The 21,421-nt window shown below is 50.3% G+C and overlaps 1 protein-coding gene across 1 annotated transcript in view; it reads left to right on the top strand.

Moving 5' to 3' along the window:
• The window catches only part of LOC146356065 (uncharacterized), an 87,797-nt gene extending 66,431 nt beyond the window's left edge, over positions 1-21,366 (top strand). The window contains exons 14-16 of the mRNA XM_084830007.1: positions 3,517-3,627; positions 6,521-6,614; positions 16,660-21,366. Of these exons, the coding sequence (XP_084686133.1) occupies positions 3,517-3,627; positions 6,521-6,614; positions 16,660-17,606 (1,152 nt within the window). The 3' untranslated portion in view covers positions 17,607-21,366. The remainder of the gene's footprint in view (positions 1-3,516; positions 3,628-6,520; positions 6,615-16,659) is intronic.
• The last annotated feature ends 55 nt before the right edge of the window (positions 21,367-21,421 follow it).

Below are 21,421 nucleotides of genomic sequence, written 5' to 3'. Positions count from 1 at the left end.
TCCCATTGCTTAGGTAGCCAAAACAGCACCACCCATGCACAAAAAGGGAGATACTGGCAGGCTTGAGGGACCCCTTTGTTGTTGTTGTCGTTCAGTCGTGTCCGACTCTTCGTGACCCCATGGACCACGGCACGCCAGGCCTTCCTGTCCTCTGCTCTCTCCCGGAGCATGCTCAAGTCCATATTCATTGCATCGGTGATGCTATCCAGCCATCTCATCCTCTGCCGTCCCCTTCTCCCTTTGCCTTCAATCTTTCCCAGCATCAGGGTCTTTTCCAGGGAGTTTTCTCTTCGCATTAGGTGGCAAAAATGTTTGAGCTTCAGCTCCAGTATGTGTCCTTCCAATGAGCAGTCAGGGTTGATTTCCTTTAGGATTGACTGATTTGACCTCCATGCACTCCAGAGGACTCGTAAGAGCCTTCTCCAGTACCACAGTTCGAAAGCATCAATTCTTCGGCACTCAGCCTTCCTTATAGTCCAGTTCTCACAGCCATACATTACTACTGGGAAAACCATAGCTTTGATTATACAAACCTTTGTCGGCAAGGTGATGTCTCTGCTTCTTACTATGCTGTCTAGGTTTGCCATAGCTTTCCTCCCCAGGAGCAAGCGTCTTTTAATTTCATGGCTACAATCACCGTCTGTGGTGATCTTGGAGCCCAAGAAAGTAAAATCTGTCACTGCTTCCATTTCTTCCCTTTCTCTATGCCAGGAAGTGATGGGGCCAGATGCCATGATCTTAGTTTTTTTAATGTTGAGTTTCAAACCAGCTTTTGCACTCTCCACTTTCACCCTCAACAAGAGGCTCTTTAGATCCTCCTCGCTTTCTGCCATTAGGGTGGTATCATCTGCGTATCTGAGGTTGTTGATAATTCTCCCGGCAATCTTAATTCCGACCTGTGATTCATCCAATCCGATGTTTCTCATGATGCCCTCTGCATATAAGTTAAATAAGCAGGACGACAATATACAGTCTTGTTGTACTCCTTTCCCAATTTTGAACCAACCGGTTGTTCCATGTCCGGTACAGGTTTCTCAGGAGACAGGTAAGGTGGTCTGGTACTCCCATCACTTTAAGAATTTGCCAGAGTTTGTTGTGATCCACACAATCAAAGGCTTTAGCGTAGTCAATGAAGCAGAAATAGACGTTTTTCAGGAATTCTCTTGTTTTCTCCATGATCCAGCGAATGTTGGCGATTTGCTCTCTAGTTCCTCTGCCTCTTTGAAACCCAGCTTGTACTTCCCGTAGTTCTCGGTTCACATGCTGCTGAAGCCTAGCTTGTAGGATTTTGAGCATCACCTTGCTGGCATGTGAAATGATTGCAATTGTGCGGTAGTTTGAACACTCTTTGGCATTGCCCTTCTTTGGGATTGGAATGTAAAGTGACCTTTTCCAGTCTTGTGGCCACTGCTGAGTGTTCCAAATGTGTTGGCATATTGAGTGCAGCACTTTAACAGCATCATCTTTTAGGATTTTAAATAGCTCCGCTGGAAATCTGTCATCTCCGCTAGCTTTGTTGTTAGTAATGCTTCCTAAGGCCCACTATCAGGGACATTCAGATCTTTCCTGTATAGTTCTTCTGTGTATTCTTTCCACCTCTTCTTAATCTCATCTGCTTCTGTTAGGTCCCTGCCTTCTTTGTCCTTTATCATGCCCGTCTTTGCACAAAACGTTCCCTTGAGATCTCCAATTTTCTTGAAGAGATCTCTAGTCTTTCCCATTCTACTGTTTTCCTCGATTACTTGGCATTGTTCATTTAAGAAGGCCTTCTTGTCTCTCCTTGCTATTCTCTGGAACTCTGCATTCAGTTGGATATATCTTCCCCTTTCTCCCTTGCTTTTCACTTCCCTTCTTTCCTCAGCGACTTGTAAAGCCTCATCAGACAGCCACTTGGCTTTCTTGCATTTCTTTTTCTTTGGGATGGATTTCGTTGCTGCCTCCTGAACAATGTTACAGACCTCCATCCATAGTTCCTCAGGCACTCTGTCTATCAGGTCTAATCCCTGAAATCTATTCCTCACCTCCACTGTATGTTCATAAGGGATATGATTTAGGTCATACCTGAATGGTTTAGTGGTTTTCCCTACGTTCTTCAATTTAAGCCAAAATTTTGCAATAAGAAGCTCATGATCTGAGCCACAGTCAGCTCCAGGTCTTGTTTTTACTGACTATATAGAGCTTCTCCATCTTTGGCTGCAAAGTACATAATCAATCTGATTTTGATATTGACCATCTGGTGATGTCCATGTGTAGAGTCGCCTCTTGTGCTGTTGGAAAAGAGTGTTTGCTATGATCAGCGTGTTCTCTTGGCAAAACTCTATTAGCCTTTGTCCTGCTTCCTTTTGTACACCAAGGCCATGCTTGCCTGTTATCCCGGTGATTTCTTGACTTCCTTGAAGAGGACATCTTTTTTTGGTGTTAGTTCTAGAAGGTGTTGTAGGTCTTCATAGAACCGATCAACCAATCTTCGGCCTCAGTGGTTGGGGCATAGACTTGAATTACTGTGATGTTGAATGGTTTCCCTTGGATTCGTACTGAGATCATTCTATCGTTTTTGAGATTGTACCCCAGTACTGCTTTTCCCACTTTTTTGTTGACTATGAGTGCTACTCCATTTCTTCTAAGGGATTCTTGCCCACAATAGTAGATATGCTGGTCACCTGAATTAAATTTGCCCATGCCTGTCCATTTTAGTTCGCTGATTCCCAAGATGTCAATGTTCAATCTTGGCAACTCATGTTTGACCACCTCCAGCTTACCTTGATTCATTGATCTGACATTCCAGGTTCCTAAACAATATTGTTCTTTACAGCATCGGACTTTCTTTTCACCACCAGACACAACCACAGCTGAGTGTCCTTTCGGCTTTGGCCCAGCCGCTTCACTCTTTCTGGTGCTACTTGGAAATTCTCTCTGCTCTTCCCCAGGAGTATATTGGACACCTTCCGACCTGAGGGGCTCATCTTCCGGCGTCATCTCTTTTAGCCTTGTGATACGTTCCATGGGGTTTTCTTGGCAGGAATACTGGAGTGGGTTGCCATTTCCTCCTCCAGTGGACCACATTTTGTCAGAACTCTCCGCCATGACCCGTCCATCTTGGGTGGCCCTGCACGGCATAGCTTATGGCTTCACTGAGTTACGCAAGCCCCTTCGCCACAACAAGGCAGTGATCCATGAAGGGGACCCCTATGTTTGCAGAAGTACAAAAAGACCTTTAGGAAAAATCCCTAAAGTGGGGAGAACCCTGAAAACAGCTCAGTAAGAACTGGGCATGCTCAGTAGCTACGGAATGCAGACTGGCTGTTGCGTGGGGTGGCGGGAGATGGAATGGAATATCGTGGAAGAGGGCATGGCTGGCTCGCTGGAAGTATGAACAGGAGCAATTTGTACTGCAAAATTTTATACCCTAATAATGATTACCGTTGGTCTCTCTGTCCGGTGTGTGCTTTATCAATGCTGAATTTCCTTTACAGTTCAGAGAAAGAGGAGTAGCATCTCTTGACCATCTTGCTCTAGGCAATGCAGAGCTGGGACAAGGAATCTGCCCTGGACATCTGTGCCCAGGTGGTAGCCCTGGCCGAGGATTTCCTCCTCCGGCACCAAAAGCCTGAGAAACAGGAGCAAAGTGTAAGAGTTTGGGGGGGGGGGGGTTTGCACCGAGTGACCTAAGGAAAAGAGAGAGCACCTTTGTCTGCCTTTCAGTATAGACCAGGGATTCCACCTGAGAATGCTGCCTTACTAATGACACAGCAAGGGCCTGGCTAGATCAGATAAAGCAAGGATGGGCAGGATCTGTGTGATTTGCAGTGGATTGGCAAGGATTCCTGATTCCCAATTGTTTATACATAGCAGCAACAAGTATTTGACCTGAAATATTTGAGGAGGGAAAATAAAGCATACTTAAAGTGATTTAAATGCTATTTTATGTAGACATTTTTATTGGAATACTTGCAAAATATTAAAGACAATAGCATGTACTTTCCCTTACATTGTTTAAATTTGGGGGGAAACAAAGATTCTGAAAACTGACAACACATTCATAAATTTTAGCGGCTGAAGGAATGGTGCATTAGATGCTGATGGCCACTCAGCTATAAGTTTGACACTTCCAAGCTGGCCTGAGATTGCATTTGTAATTGCCATCCAGTCATTGTTACTACTGAACTTAGGAAATGGAAAACTTTCCATGACAAAATAAAGTGCTGGAGAATTTTCTGTGGAAAATATTCCACCCCACATCACTGCTAGAGGAGGATTGCACTCTTCTCAGTAGGGGAACTGGGGCCCTCTGCTCATGTGTAAAGGCACTCTTTCTTTTTATGAGTGAACTTAGGAACAGAGCAAAAAAAAACCCCACAACAAAGAGTCTGGGGCACCTTAAAGAGCAAACGACATTTGCCAGAAAGAATGGCGTGTGTGGCTGCTGTGAAACAGGCAAATTCCTTTTTGTAGAGGAGTTGTAGAGCTGGAAAAAGTGCAGAAGAGGGCAACTGAAATGTTCGTGGGGCTGAAGCATCTCCCCGATGAGGGAAGGTTAGAAAACCAGGGACTGTTCAGCTTGGAAAAAACAGGGAGTAAGGGGAGGTATGATAACGGTGTATCAAGTTATGTACGGTGTGGAGAAAGTGGATAGGGAGACATTTTTCTCCCTCTCTCATAATAGTAGAACCAAAGGGGTCACCCCATGAAGCTGATTGGTGGGAGATTCAGGACAGATCAAAGGAAGGACGTCCTCACACAGCGCAGAGTCAAACTATGTTGTTCACTTCCACAAGATGTAGTGATGACCATCAATGTGGATGGCTTGGAAAGGGGGTTGGACACATTCCTGGAGGAGAAGGCTATCAATGGCTACTAGTCCTGACGGCCAAATGCTACCTCCAGGATCAGAGGCAGTGTGCCTATGTACACCAGTTGCTGGGGAACATGGGCGGGAGGGTGCCATGGTGCTCCTGTCCTGCTTGTGGCTTCCTGGTCGACAGCTGGTTGGCCCCTGTGTGAACAGAATGCTGGGCGAGATGGACCCTTGGTCTGATCCAGCAGGAATCTTCTTACGTTTTTATGTTAATAGTTTTTAAGGTGCCACAAGATTCTATGTCCACCTTCCCCAGCCTGCTTCCCTGCTGAAGTCATCGAACTACAACTCCCATCAGTCCCAGCCAGCATGAGCAATGGTCAGGGTTGATGGGGATTGTAGTCCAAAATATTTGGAGGGCGCCAGGTTGAGGGAAGGCTGCACTGTGTTGTTTTTGCTGCAACAGGGACCGTTCTTGAAATGAGAACAGAGGAAGCCGCCTCGTGGAGAGTCGGAGCGTTGGTCCGTTTAGCTCGGCGTTGCCTGGTTGGCAGCGGCTCTCCTGAACCTGGCACCTTCTGTGTGCAAAGCGCAGAGGCTATCGTCCTTTAGCTAGAAATAGAGGAAGATCCCGGTCCTCATGCTTCTGATTAAAGGGCTGAGTTAAATCGGAGCATAGGAAGCTGCCTTATACTGCATCAGGCCCTTGGTCCATCTAGCCCAGTATTGTCGACACTGACCAGCAGTGGCTGTTGAGGGTTTCAGGCCAGGATTCCTTCATAGCCCTACCTGGAGATGCCAGGGTTCGAACCTGGGACCTCCTGCATGCAAAACAGCTGCTTCACCACTGAGCTATTGTCCTTCACCTAAAAATAAAGGAAGATTCCAGTCCTTATGGTTCTGAATAAAGGGTCGAATTAAATAGGAACAAAGGAAGATGCCTTATATCAAGTCAGACCACTGAACTATCGAGCCCAGACACTGACCAGCAGCAGCTCTCCAAGGTTCCAGGCAGGATTCTTTCCCAGGCCTACCTGGAGATGCCAGGGTTCGAACCTGGGACCTCCTGCATGCAAAACAGCTGCTTCACCACTGAGCTATTGTCCTTCACCTAAAAATAAAGGAAGATTCCAGTCCTTATGGTTCTGAATAAAGGGTCGAATTAAATAGGAACAAAGGAAGATGCCTTATATCAAGTCAGACCACTGAACTATCGAGCCCAGACACTGACCAGCAGCAGCTCTCCAAGGTTCCAGGCAGGATTCTTTCCCAGGCCTACCTGGAGATGCCAGGGATCGAACCCGGGACCTTCTGCATGGAATGTTCATCCTCTGCCTTTCATTTGCAGCCATTTTTGCTGTTCACAGTGGCCAGGGCCAGCCCTACCATAAGGCAGAGTGAGGCGGTCACCTCAGGTGGCAGATGCAGGGTGGTGTGGAAGGGGCAGCAGTGGTGGTTCCCTGACCGTTGTCTCTGCTGCAGGACAATGCTGTGTGGGCCATGCGCCCCCAAGCTACCCTGCTGCCCTCAGATGAGGCAGAGGATGCTGTCCCGTCGCCGGTGTTGACAGAAGGCTCAACTGCAAGTCCAGTCGCCTTCTGTCGGTGGAATGGGGCAGGGAGGCGCCATCTTGTCCATTACATCAGGCAGCAAAATGTTTTCGGCCTGCCCTGATATGGCTGTTCACTAGCTGGAGTAGCTGGCCTCCTCCTCTTTCTTTTTCAGGTTCCCCAGCTCTTGGAGCAGCATCTGCCAGACACCATGAAGCTGCAGGAAGTGAGACGGGAGGAGGAGAACATTGGGGAAGCTGGCTTGTTAGGTAAGGATTCCTAAGGCACCTACACTGTGCTCTTTTTGGCATCAGGTGAAGACCTTCTTCCCGGGCATTTTAGTCTTTCAGGGAGCAATCCTATGGCCCCTAGACAGCGTCTGGGGCACCATAGGATTTTTCAGATTCCTGGATCTGAGGTCGAAGACCGCGCTCTGATCTCAGACCCAGGAGTCCGAGCTCCCTTCCCCCTCTCCCTTGCTGCCTCTCCGACCTTGCAAAAGTGACCTCAGAGAGGAGGGAAGGGGGGCACTTCTGTGGCCGGGGAGGGCAGGGGACTAGGGAGGCCGGCTGACGGAGAATCCTCTAGCCTCCCCAGCCTCCTTCCCTCTCCCTCCGAGTAGCCCCAGTTAGATGGGTGAAAAAGCCTGTCTAGCCAAAATGCAGAGTGGGAGGAGCACAGAGGCAAAGATTGCCTCTGCACTCTTCCCGCTCTGCATAGGACGCCCACTGTGAAGGATTGCTGGTTTCACCCCAACAACCCTGCAAGGTAGGACAGGCCCAACTTGGCCGCAGATTTCCCCAAATGTAACCCAGTAGCTCCCACCCAGACCAAAAGGCACTGCATCTAGCACTGAAGTTGTTCAGGTAGACCACACCAAATGAGGGATGGATAAAAGTTTATTCAAAGGAAAAGGGCAAAGAGAAAGGAACAGGGGAGAGGTGGTAGGTTGTACAGGAAATTACAAGCAAGGTTCAAAACTCGGAACAAAACCAGGAACGCCAAACCCCAGAGCACACACTCCCAAGAGTAAAACAATAAAGCTAGCTCGTCTATCATATACATACCACAGTATGGGCCTCCCAGGATAGCCATCGACACCCTGGTACCGTCAGGGCCAGAAGAGACCCCCGCCCCTTCCTGAGCCCCCTTTTCATTGCCCATCCCTAGCAACTCAGGGCAGATTTGGAACACCCAATCCCAGCCCAGTCCCAGGACACCGCCCTCCAAAGAGGTTGCATCTTCCCACCAGGCATGGCTGTTACCACTTTCCCAATTAGCCAGAGCAACCTCTGGCCTTGAGCTGCCAGGCTGAGAAAGGGCCAAAACCCATCAACCTCCAGGTGGCTGCTGTATACGTGGCCGCTCCAATGGCCCTCATGATTCTTACTCTACTAACCCATTCTTGACTCCCCCCCCGCCTTTAAAAGATGAGGACTCGAGAGACAACCTCCCGATTCTCTCTCTTCCCACCCCCCTTACTTAAAACTCTACTAAAATACTGTTCCCTAAAAAAACAAAAAAAAAACTTAAAACTAAAACCAGGTCTAAAAAAAAAAAAGAAACCTTCTCACAGATTTTCCCAACTAGACCCAACAACTTTGGGTCGCTTAACCAAAAGTCCCCTCTTGAGCCGGTTGACTCCCATCATGAACACGAGAGAGGCTGTCAGCCAAAATGTTTTTCTTGCCCTGAATATGAGAAACATCAAAATCATAGTCTTGCAGGGCTAAACTCCATTGCAATACCTTCTGGTTGGAACCTTTCACTCACTCCAACCAACACAAAGGGGAATGGTCAGTCTGCAGCTGGAACTTCCAGCCCCACAGATAAGGCCTAAGTTTACCCAAGGCCCAAACGATGGCCAGACACTCCTTCTCCACCATTGCCAAGTTCCATTCTTGAAGCAGTAGTCTTTTTTACTCAGATAGACGACTGGATGGAGTTCTCTGTCTGGCCCTTCCTGAGAAGGACTGCCCCCCTCCCCGCCTCTGAGGCATCCGTCTGAAGAGCAAAAGGGGCCTCAAAATCCGGAGCCTGCAGAATGGGATAGTCCACTAACTTGGTTTTCAATCGTTCAAAGGCCTGCTGATACAATACAGTCCACTTCACTTGGAGCGGCTGTTTCTTCTTACAAAGATCCGTCAGGAGGGCCGCCAGGTCACTAAAGTGGGGCACAAAGTGTCTGTAATATCTGGCCAGACCCAAAAAGGACTGGACCTGCTTCTTGGTCTTGGGCACCTGCCAATCTCAAATGGACGCGATTTTGGCATCAAGGGGTTTAATGGTGCCCCCTCCCACCCTGTGGCCCAAGCAGGTGATCTCTCCTAGGCCAAGCTGACACTTTGAGGCCTTCACAGTCAGGCCAGCCTCTTGCAGGTGCCCAAACACCTGGTGGACATGTTCCAAATGGGACTCCCAGGTCTGACTAAAAATGGCCGCATCGTCTAGATACGCACAGGCGAAAGCCCCCAGCCCATACAGCTAGGGATGTACGAAAGTCACTTACCTTTCCACGGATTATGTTGATGGTGGGGGGGAGGCGTTCCGTCCCTCCCCCCGGAATCCTGGCCGGCCGGCTCCGCTCCGCAGGGATTCTGCGGAGCCGCTGGCCGGCTCCGTCAGCAGCCGGACATCCAGCCACTGGCTAGCAGGGAAGCAAATGGCAGCAGCCGTAGCTGCCACCGTTTGCATCCCTGCAGTCAGCCGTGATAGGCTACGTAAATGTTTACGTAGCCTATCACGTCTGACTTAAAAAAAAAACCCAAATAACGCGCGTATGAAAATGGCGGCGGCCATGCTACGCTGTTTGCGTTCCCCTTATTTTCGCCGTCTTAGTCTACGTAAATCTTGACGTAGACTAAGATGTGCCAAAATAAGGAACGCAAATGGCAGCGGCCGTGGCCGCCGCCATTTGCGTACGCGCGGTTTTTTTTTTTTTTTTAAAGTAAGATGTGATAGGCTACGTAAACATTTATGTAGCCTATCACGGTTTTTTTTTTTTTAAACCTAGCCGTGATAGGCTACGTAAATCTTTACGTAGCCTATCACGTCTTTTTTTTTTTTTTTAACTGGAAATGGCGGCGGCGGCAGCCGGTCGGAAGACCGGCCGCCACCGCCCGGAAGATCCGCCCCAGGTAAGTCTCGTCCCGGGGGGGGTGGGCTGTTCCACCACCGATTTCGGGGGGCTGAATGCACTGGCATCAGCCTCCCCGAGATCCGTGGCGGAATTCTCTGACATCCCTACATTCAGCAGCCCATTAATTAGCCTTTGAAAGGTATTTGGGGCCCCCTTCAGGCTAAAGGGGAGTACTACAAACTCATACAGGCCGAGATGGGTGACGAAAGCTGATTTTTGAGCCGCCTCCTCATCTAGGGGCACTTGCCAGTACTCTTTAGTCAAACCAATTGTGGTGATGTACCAGGTTTTCCCTAGGTCTTCTAAAAGGACCTCAATCTGGGGCATTGGGTAGGGATCTGGCTGGGTCAATAAATTAAATTTTCTATAATCATCACAGAACCTGATGCCCCCATCATCCTTTTTCTCCACCAACACCACGGGAAAGGACCAGGGACTTCGGGGAAGGCCGAATGACCCCCATCTCCAGCATAGCTTGAATCTCTTGGGCAATATCAGCAGCATGCTTGCCCGTAGCACGATAGGGGGAAGACTGAACAGGAGGGTGGTCCCCAGTCACTATGGAGTGTCTTGCCAGGGTCGTCCTCCCAGGCACTGCTGAATGTTCCCAATTCACATAAGGTTTTAACATGTTAACATGAAACACTTTCAGCCGACAGGACAAATCTGGAAAGAACACCAAATAGTTAACCTCCCCCAATCGTTGTTTGGCAACCATGGGCCCCTCCCACTTCATGGACAGTTTATCCGGTTTGAGGGGTTTGAGCACCATCACCCGATCTCCAGGCTGGAACACCCGTATTTTAGCATTCCGATCGTACCAGGTTTTCTGCCCCTCTTGCGCTCGAGCCAAATTAGCCTGAGCCACCTCTCGAACATCCTTTAAGGTGTTTTGTAATTTCTGCATAAAGGCCACAACCGACTGCGGAGAAGAGGCCACTGCTCCCTCCCATTCTGCCCGCAGCAAAGCCAGGGCCCCCCGAATTTCCCGGCCAAACATCAGTTCATTGGGTGAAAATCCCAGGCTCTCTTGAGGAGCATCACGATAAGCAAATAACAAAAACGGCAAAGCTTGGTCCCGATCGGCTGGATGCGGAAGAACGTAGGCCCGAATCAGCTGGCCCAGAGTCTGATTAAACCTTTCCACCAACTTTCCATCATTGGTTTGATGGTGATAGGGGACGCTAAAGGAAGTTTCTGCACCCCCGATCTCCCATATCTTCTGCAGCAGTCCCGAGACAAACCCGGTGCCCCGGTCCGACAAAACGGCCTTGGGCATTCCTAGACGAGAACAAACGGAAAGCAAGGCTGTAGCCAGGGTGGCAGCCGTGCTGTTTGACACAGGCACAGCTTCAGCGTATCGGGTGGCAAAGTCTACAACAGTCAACATGAACCTTTTTCCTGTCTTAGTGGGGGGGGGGGCAAAGGGCCCCATGATGTCAATGCCAATACGTTCAAAGGGGGCCTCCACCAAGGGGAGGGGTTGCAGCGGGGCCCTTGGAGGGTCTTTATTAAGCCCCGCTCTCCGGCAGGCATCACAGGAAGCACAATATTCCTTCACCGCCTTGGCTGCTAGGGGCCGGTAAAACCTCTTTGTTCCTCAGCTCTGCATACGTTCAGCTCCCAGATGGCCCCCCCACACCGCCTCATGGGCCAGGCAGAGGACTTGCTCTCGAAAGGCTTGGGATACGACCAGCTGACGCTGGCGGGTCCACTTCGCCCCACATCCTTTGGGGGCGAACTCTCTATACAAAGCCCCATTGGCCCACAAGAACCGTGCCAAATAGACTGAAGAAACGACGGCGATACCCCAGGCAGCCTCTTCCCGGCAAGGCCGGAGGGTAGGGTCAGAGATCTGGGCCGCAATAAAAGCCGTACTAAGGCTACCTCCCTTCCCCAGTTCTTCCCGTCCTCCTGCTCCAGGCCTCCGTCTCTGCCCCCAGGTTGGAAGGAGCCTCCTCGGCCTCAGCCATTGGAGGGCTCTCCAGTGACTCCGCCGTCAGGTCAGGAGTTGCCTCTCGCAGTTCAGCAGCCTGGCTACCAGTCGGTGGCAGGGGGTGGGCAATCATAGCCACCTTTGGCTGGGCCTCCATCGCCTTCTTCCTAGCCCACTTTGGACAATCTTGCTTCAGGTGGCCCACCTCCTTACAGTAATAGCAGCCCCCAGCCTGGTGGGTGGACGTGGCTCTGGGCAGAGGCTCTCGCTGTCCCCCTTCAGCTGTCCTCGGGGGGTCACTAATCGCTTCGGCCTCACTCCCCTTCTCATTTCCCCCTGCTCCAGCTCCTCCAAAAGTGTTGGTACGAGCAGATCGGGCAGAGTCTCTCTGGTGATGAATACTTATCTGGTCTGCCATAAGCCCTGCCTCTCTCACAGTCCAGGGGCTCCAATCACTGACTGAGGCTGCCAGTTCCAAGGGAAGCAGAGACAGAAATTGCTCCAGCCCCACCAGCTCACACAGTTCTTCAAAGGAGCTGGCTTCAGCCGCCTCTAACCATATGTCTAAAGCCTTCGCTAATCTCCCCGATAGGGCGACATGGCTTTCTTTCATTGCAGGCCATAAATTCCGGAACAATTGCCCGCAATGGGCAGCCGATAAGCCATAATGTTGTTTTACAAGGACCTTAAACATCTCGTAGTCACAGGTGTCAGGTTGAGCCACGGACCCTAATAAATCAGCCAATTCTCCCGTAACGTGAGCCCTCAAGAGGGCCATATGTTGGTGGGGCAACACGTTTTGATCTTCACAGGCCAGCTCAAACAGAGAGAAAAAGCTTGAAATGTCCTGGCCTGGCTGATAAACAGGAAAAAGTTTACGATCCAGCCGGGCAAACACATTCCTTTCCCCTGAGGGACCCAACTGGGCTTTCAGCACCTCAATTTGCAATTCCATCAGTCTCATCTGCCTGACATGAGTCTCTTGAGAAGCGCACCTCCATTCCCCAACACTGTCTGGGAGACTGTCGGGTTCAGAGGCCGGCACCGGGCTCTCTCGCCTCCCACTAGCCATTTAAATCCATAGGCCGATTCTCCACCTCTGCAGCCACAGCCGGCGTTCCACTTCCCCCCAGCCCAGAGGCAGAAGCATCTACGACCCATTCAATGATGGCCCAACTCCTGGCCTCCACTCCAGACAGCCAGGAAGAAATGACCTCCTCCCGATCTGATCCACTCCTAGCTTGGGCCTGCATGGTCCCTAACTAGCCAAAGCAACAAACCTCGGGCGTACACGACCCAGTTTTGGCATCTCCCTCTCCCTGGTCCCTCAGTGCCCTCAAGCACCCTGGACAACTTCAGTGTCTTATCCCAGCGCTACCACCGTATGAAGGATTGCTGGTTTCACCCCAACAGCCCTGCAAGGTAGGACAGGCCCAACTTGGCCACAAATTTCCCCAAATGTAACCTAGTAGCTCCCACCCAGGCCAATAGGCACTGCATTTAGCGCTGAAGTTATTCAGGTAGACCACACCAACTGAGGGGTGGATAAAAGTTTATTCAAAGGAAAAGAGCAAAAAGAAAGGAACAGGGGAGAGGTGGTAGGTTGTACAGGAAATTACAAGCAAGGTTCAAAACTCGGAACAAAACCAGGAACGCCAAACCCCAGAGCACACACTCCCAAGAGTAAAACAATAAAGCTAGCTAGTCTACCCTATGCATACCAAAGTATGGGCCTCCCAGGATAGCCATCGACACCCTGGTACCGTCAGGGCCAGAAGAGACCCCCGCCCCTTCCTGAGCCCTCTTTTTATTGCCCATCCCTAGCAACTCAGGGCAGATTTGGAACACCCAATCCCAGCCCAGTCCCAGGACACCCCCCTCCCCCCTCCAAAGAGGTTGCATCTTCCCACCAGGCATGGCTGTGATCACTTTCCCAAATCACCTGAGCAATCCCTGGCTTTGACCTGCCAGGCTGAGAAAGGGCCAAAACCCCATCAACCTCCAGGTGGCTGCCGTATAGGTGGCTGCCCCAATGGCCCTCATGGTTCTTACTCTCTTAACCCATTCTTGACACCTACCAGCCTCCAAGTTCGGAGGCTGACGGCCATCCCGATAGGACTATGCCCTTACATACTTAGTTAATGAGCGCTCCGTTTCTGTTTCCAATCTGTTACTGTGCTTTAAACCTTGGCAGTGCTGCTAGGTCTCATTTTGGTTTCCACTTCTATTTTACACTGTAGTTTTGAAACTTTCACACTTTTACAGTGTATCTTATGTTGTATCTTATGGTTTTAGTTGCTGTGAACCGTCCAGAGAAATTTGGCTATTGGGCGGTATAGAAATGTAATATGTAAAATAAAATAAATAAGGCCAAATTATCAGATACGGGGAAATTCCAAAAATCTTTTCCCCATGCTTGGATGTTCCTTGGGAGTGATGCCTCATTTCGGGGGGCAGAGGGAGCTTTCAAATATGGCCACGGCCATTGTGCAATCCCTGGTGTTAAACAAGCCTGTTGCAACATTAAATTTGCCAGAGGCCTTTAAGAGCAGCCGACTGCCAAGGATGCTGTTGTTCAGCTTTCCCCAACCTGATGCCCCCCAGAGGTGTTGGACTACAAATCCCATAATCCTCCAGCCAGCCTGGCCATTGGCCTTTTGAATATTTGATTGCTGCCCAGAGAGCTTTGGCTATCATTTCATTTCATTTATGTATTATATTTCTATACCACCCCCATAGCCGCAGCATTCTGGGGGGGGTCCACAAAAATTTAAAACCATTAAAATACATTAAGCTTTGGCTATTGGGTGGTATAGAAATGTAATAAATAAATAAAAATAATAATAGTAGTCCAACCCATCTGGAGGGTGGCAGGTTGGGCAAAATGGATGTTATTGCATCCTGCAGTGTAGTCTCCTGCATTAAACGGGAGGCAGGGGTGGACTAAATCGGTACGGCCGACCACCTGCTTACTTGATCCTTGCCCATCTTGGCTCATTATGAGCTGCAGAGAGAGACTGGGTGAGGGGATCAAGGCGGTGGTGAACGCCTCCCTTGAGGAGGGAGTGATGCCATCAGCCCTCAAGGAGGCAGTGATAAGACCACTCTTAAAGAAGCCCTCCTTGGATCCTCAAGTTCTGAACAACTTTCGCCCAGTCTCAAATCTGCCATTTTTGGGCAAGGTGATTGAGCGGGTGGTGGCGGTGCAGTTGAAGGCACACTTGGAAGAAACTGATTATCTAGACCCATTTCAGTCGGGCTTCAGGCCTGGGCATGGGACAGAAACGGCCTTGGTCACCTTGGTAGATGATATGAGGAGGGCTCTGGATAGGGGTGAATGCTCCTTCCTTGTTCTCCTCGACCTCTCAGCGGCTTTCGATACAGTTGACCACGGTATCCTCCTGGACCGCCTGGAGGGGTTGGGCATTGGGGACACCGTATTGCGGTGGTTCCGGTCCTTCCTCTCCGGCAGGTACCAGAGGGTAGCACTGGGAGAGGAGGTTTCGGAGCCGTGGCCACTTACTTGTGGGGTGCCACAGGGTTCCATCCTCTCCCCGATGCTATTTAACATCTATGTGAAGCCGCTGAGGGCTATCATCAGGAGGTTTGGGGTGCAGTGTCATCAATATGCGGATGACACGCAGCTCTACCTCTCGTTTAAATCTTCACCAAGGTTGGCCGTAGAATCCCTGTCCAAATGTCTGGAGACGGTGAGTGGCTGGATGGGGAGGAATAGGCTGAAGCTGAACCCTGACAAGACCGAGGTACTTTTGGTGGGAGACAAGAGGAGGCTGGGGGATGTTGACCTGGTGTTGACCTGGCTACCCTTGAAAGACCAGGTCCGCAGCCTGGGGGTCATTTTGGACTCCCAGCTGTCCATGGAGGCTCAGGTGTCAGCTGTGAGCCGGACAGCACTGTATCAACTCCATCTGATACGGCGGCTGCGCCCCTTCCTTCCTGACCACCTGCTCCCATCGGTAGTACATGCCCTGGTCTCCTCTCGTTTAGACTACTGTAATGCGCTCTACGTGAGGTTACCCTTGAAGACGGTTCGGAAACTGCAGCTGGTACAGAACGCGGCGGCTCGCCTGATTAAAGGCAGCCGCCGGTGAGATCACATCACTACAGTGCTGAAGGAGTTGCACTGGTTACCAGTTGTTTTCCGGGCCAAATTCAAGGTGTTGGTTTTGACCTTTAAAACCCTATATGGTTCCGGCCCAGCCTATCTTAAGGAGCACCTCCAGCAGCACCAAACAGGCTGCTTAACAAGATCAGCCTCGGATGGCCTTCTGTCTGTCCCATCAGCCAGGACAGCTAGACTGGTGGGGACGAGGGAGAGGGCCTTTTCTGTGGTGGCCCCCACTCTGTGGAACTCCCTCCCTAGGGAACTCCGTCATGCCCCCTCTTTAATGAGCTTCCGTCATGCATCAAAAACGTTGTTGTTCAGGCAGGCATTTGGGGTGGGTTAGGGTATTTTAGAAAATGTTTTTATTGTAGAATTTTATTGTTTTAAACTGTTTTTATTGTATGTTGTACATTGCCCAGAGTGGCTGGGTGACCAGCCAGATGGCCGATTAATAAATTTAATAATAAATAAATAAAAATAAATAAATGACCTCCAGAATCCCTTCCAACCCCAGGATTTTATGCAATTTTAACCCAAGCTCTGTGTGTGTTTAAATTGTTTGAGGATTGTTATTATTGTTTTACCATGCTGCTAGTTCCTGGGAGAGAAGTAGGGAGGAAAGCCGTGAACAGTTAGGGTGGGGTGAAACATAGGAACTCAACTTCTACCCGGGATGGGGGACTGAGGGCATGAGGATGAAATCTGGCCCCCAGAAGGCCACGCCCCCTTCCCCCAGTCACTGATCATTGGGTGGCTTCCTGGCTTTCGTGAAGTTTTCCCCCCATTCTAAAAGGTTGAACTTCCTCTGCTAAGGCTTAGTTACTGCCAGGAAGAGCTTGAAGCTAAAATATGCTGGTATTACTGGCTCTGCCCCTTTTGCTTTGGCCCCATCCACCAATGGAATGCGGTCCCCAAGAGCTTCTCCAACATTGGATTTGGCCCGTGGGCTGAAAGAGGTTCAACACTCAAGCGTAATCCCTGCTGGAATGGCTTCTGTGGGTGACAGTTCCATAAATAAACTATGGGTCGTATTTTCTTTTGTCTGTCCTGGCTGCCCCGCACTGGCTCGGGTTCAGGATTTTGACTCATCCCATGATTTTCTGTTCATTCCAGACATCAACAGGCCCAGTGGGGAGAACAAGGAGGAGGAGGAAGAGGAGGTTTTTCAACTGGAAATACCTGAGCGCATCACCGCCAGTAGAATATACTTGAAAGATGTCATCGGGACACTGTTCCAAGTCCCCGGGACAGATGAAGCTCCGGGAAACATAGCCAAGACCCGCTTCACGACTGAGAAGCCGTTCGAATGCTCCGAGTGCGGGAAACACTTTGCCACCAGCTCGCACCTCATCAACCATAAGCGGGTCCACACAGGCGAGAAGCCGTACAAGTGCTTGAGCTGCGGGAAAAGCTTCACAGAGAGAGGCAACCTGCTCAAACATCAGAGGACCCACACCGGGGAGAAGCCGTACGCGTGCTCCGACTGCGGGAAGGCCTTCTGCATCAGCTCCCAGCTCATCAGTCACAAGAGAGTCCACACCGGCGAGAAGCCGTACGAGTGCCTGGACTGTGGGAAAAGCTTCTGCACCAGCTCCCAGCTTGTCCGCCACAACAGGGTACACACCGGGGAGAAGCCCTACGAGTGTTCCGAGTGTGGGAAAACCTTCAGCCAGAGGTCCTACCTTGTCGGACATGAGAGGACCCACACCGGGGAGAAGCCCTTCAAGTGCTCGCAGTGCTGCAAGTGGTTCTCGCACCGCTCCGACCGCCTGCGGCACGAGAAGATCCACACGGGGGAGAAGCCGCACAAGTGCGCTGACTGTGGCAAGGGCTTCAACCAGAAGGGCTCCCTCATCACGCACCAGAGGACCCACACAGGGGAGAAGCCCTTTGAGTGTTCTGAATGCGGGAAGAGCTTCAACGATCGGGGCTACCTCGTCACTCACCAGAGGACCCACACGGGGGAGAAGCCGTACGAGTGCACGGACTGCGGGAAAAGCTTCAGCCGGACGTCCCACCTGACCGCGCATAAAAAGACACATGTGGGAGAGAGGGCCTAGTATGAACAGAGAGCCAGCGTGGTGTAGTGGTTAGAGTGTTGGCTTGGGACTTGGGAGACCCAGGTTCTAGTCCCCCTACTGACTCTCAGCCTAACCTACCTCACAGGATGGTTGTGAGGATAAAATGGAGAGGAGGAGGGCTATGAAAGCCACTGTGGGTTCCTCACAAGGGGGAAAAGGGTGGGATATAAATGTAATAATAAATAAGGAGTGGTGGAGAACGACAGGTTGGATCCAAATTGAAGCAGGATCAGCTGTACTGGCAGAGCCCCCTCCTTCCCACGGTAGTCCCTCCAGCCCCCTGAAAACACTACACAGAGAGTCAGGAATGGGGTGAGGTGGGGAGAAGGGGAACCCCACAAAATTGGGCAGAGGGGCCGTCCATGAGTGGAGCCCTTCTTCTTGCAGAAGGCAGTTCCTAGATCCAACCACATGTTTTTCCATCCCTCCGACTATTTGTAAAGTGTTGGGAAAATCCATGTGGCAGTGCAAAATGCGAAGACGCTAGGAACATACAAAACGGTTATGGAACGAATGCCTTGTGAATGTTTCAGTGCTGGGGACCGTTTCCTGCTGAGCTGTAAATGAACTTGGACATTGGAACAGCCATGCAGAAGCCGAAATCGCTGACATCTCCTCTGGTGAATAGACATCAGGGTCTGGTTGAGAAAATATTCGTGACTGAAAAATGCACCGCATCAGTGGGGCACTGGAATATCTGGATGAGACGGGACCCATTAGCGACACTGTTATGGTTGGCAGGCTGAACGTAAAGAGCCCTGCTGGGTCAGAGAGAGGGCCTTCTCCAGCTTGTCACCCTCCAGATGGGTTGGACTACAACTCCCACCATCTCCTGCTGGCAAGGCGCCAGGCTGGGGAAGGCCCGTCTATCTAAATCCAGCAGTGGCCATGAGACGCCTTTGAGAAACAGAGCGTGAAGGCTGCAGCCCTCCTCTGGAGTATTCCCTCGCATCTAGAATTCAGAGGTATCCTGCCCCTGGACATGGAGGTTCTATTAGCTGCTGCTCAGCCTACCTGCCATGTCTTTGTTAATCTGCTTTTTCAAAGCCAGCTTAATTGAGTGGCCGTGGCCACATTGTGTGGTACCGGAGTCCATAAGAACATGAGAGCTGTGTTGGATCAGACCAAGGGTCTATCTAGTCCAGCATTCTGTTCACACAGTGGCCGACCAGCTGCCATGGGAAACTCATTGGTTAACTATGCAGTGTGAAGACAGAGTTCCTCTCATCCAGACTTCCCCAACCTGGTTGTCCTCCAGAAGCATTGGACCACAGCTCCCATGGGATAATTGGAGCTGTACTCCTAGACGTCTGGAAGGCTCCAAGTAGGGGAAGGCTGCTGTCGTTCATTGTGAATCTACTGCTCATCCATTGAGGTGACCCCATAAATTCTAGCATTGAGCCGGGGGGCGGGGGGAGATCTCCACACTTTGCATAATTTTACTAACCTCCATCATCACGCCCCCTCTTGGTGTTTTCTTAAAAAGGGTCTAGACCAACCTGGGGCAGGATCCAATGGGGGCCTTCCACACACAGCCAGCCCCACCAGAGGAAATGCTCAATTCTGGAAGGGGTCGGCTGCTTGCTTTAGGGCTTGCCCCCAGAAGCTCTACATAGGGGCTGCCAGCGGTAGGGGTCACACGCAAGAGCTGGCCGCACACAGAAGTCCCCCGTTGGATCTTGCCTCTGGTGTCCTCCAGATAGGAGTTGTAGTCCTGGACACCCGAAGGAGGCCAGGTTATGCTTCAGCCTTTCATCATAATGAAGGCCCTCCATAGAATCCTGGGGTTGGATCCAGCTGTAGTCCTACTTCGAGTAGACTCACTGAAATCAATGGGAGATCTGTAATTCATAACTAACTGGAGTTCCATTGATTTCAGTGGGTCCACTCGAAGTAGGACTACAGCTGGATCCAGCCCCTTGAGTTGGGAGGGACTTCAGAGATCATCTAGCCCAACCCCTTGCAGATACAGCAAATCCATTACTACAGAATCCCTGCTTGAAAGCTTCCAAACTCTTGTCATTTCAGTCGTCTTTCTCAGTACTTTTCCCAGCTCTGTAATACCCTTCTTTGAGATGGGGTGACCAGAACTGTAGATGGCATTCGAAGCATGGGTGCGCCCTATTGATTTTCTATTAAAAGCATTAAAATCCTGTTAATTTTGCTTCCAATTCTCTGCTGAATAATTCCCAACGTTAGACTTCCTTTTTTTGCTGCTGCTGCATGCCGAGTGGATGTTCTGTATTTGCCACAACCCTGGGTAGTCATATCCAGACCCTATCAAAGTATATATGAAGCTAGGATATTTTCATAGAATCAGAGTAGGATGGAACAACGTTGGTGCCTGCCTGACATCAAGAGGCAGGGGGTTTCACAGAGAGGGAGCCAGTACTGTGAAGGCTGTGCTCTGAGTGGACTCGAAATGGACCACAGGTCCATGCAGAACCACCTCATCTGATGACCTAGTGACCAGGACAGGCTGGTGAGGGAGAAGGCACTCTCTCAAGTATCTTGATCCCAAGTGGTTTAGGGCTTTATACACCAAGAACAAATCCTTAAACCTGGCCCAGTCAAAGGATAGGAATACATTGATTTCCCTCACTTTATCCTCACAATGTCCCTGTGAGGTAGGCAAGACTGAGAAGTGGACACAAGGTCCTGCGGTAAACTTCATCACACTAGATCTAGGGCAGAGGAGGGGAAATGTGGCCCTCCAGATGTCATTGGATTCCAACTCGCATCAGCCCCATCCAGCATGGCCAAAGGTCAAGGATAACAGGCGTTGTAGACCAACAACATCTGAAGGGCCCCTTGTTACAAAATAATCTCTCCCTCGATAAGTCTGAAAAGGGATCTGACAATTATTAGGAGGGGGAAACCCACTAAAATAGTGAAGTCAAATCGCATGAGAATTCTTACAGCCTCTCAAAAAATCTTCAAAGTTATCAAGCTTTTTTTTTAAAACACCACCACCACAACCTGGAAAATTGGAATTAAAAAGAAGAAGCCTCCCAACAAACTAACTACAGTGTCAGAAAATAGTGGGCAAGCTTCCAGGCTCTGCGGAACGCATCAGGCTGAATGTTACATACAGCACAGCATAGGGGGAGAGGAAAAGCAAAAGTGCTCAGCCTAACGTTGCACCACCAGGTCTGCATTTAGACCTAGTCTCAAGATGGGGTGACCAGAACTGGGAGATGGGGATGTCTGTCGCTGGGAAATCCAGCCCTTTTTGGTCCCAACGGATCCCCATGGTGCCACCAACTTGGGGAGGGTGGTTTGCTGTAAAAAGCAATTTGCACAAATTGCCATTGTGATTTGCGCAAATGATGGCAGCTATTTGTGTAAATGATGCCCAAAATTTGAGTAATTTGCACAAATGGCGGCCGAATTCGTGTGATTTGCACAAATGATGACCTACATTTGGGACCAAAATTTGCACAAATTGCTTTACACAAATTTAAAACAACAACAGTAAAAATCCACAAGCTGCCCCGCCGCAATGCAAATCAAGTCAGGCCAGCCCCTGGAAAATGGGGGCCAAAGTCCAGGGAGCCAAGCTGCCTACAGCTCAGCGAGCTTCACTCCCTGCACAGATTCCTCCAATATCCCCCGATGGAGATTGCAGACTGAATGAATCAGTCACTGGTAGGTGCTGCCAGGTATCAGGTTACACCTAGGTTTCTGGGACAGAGAAGCAATGGCTGGCTACTATATTGGAAATAATAAAGCCTGGCTGCTACTCAGATCTGTCTCCATCCTGAAGTGAAATGCGAAGGTTCTTGGTTCGGTAG

Source organism: Heloderma suspectum, chromosome 2 (genome assembly GCF_057233095.1).
Source record: "Heloderma suspectum isolate Gila_16-S chromosome 2, 16-S_ref, whole genome shotgun sequence".
In the NCBI taxonomy this organism is placed as follows: domain Eukaryota; kingdom Metazoa; phylum Chordata; class Lepidosauria; order Squamata; family Helodermatidae; genus Heloderma; species Heloderma suspectum.
Note: the sequence above shows the minus strand (reverse complement) of the source record. Positions and strands in the feature narration are given on the sequence as shown.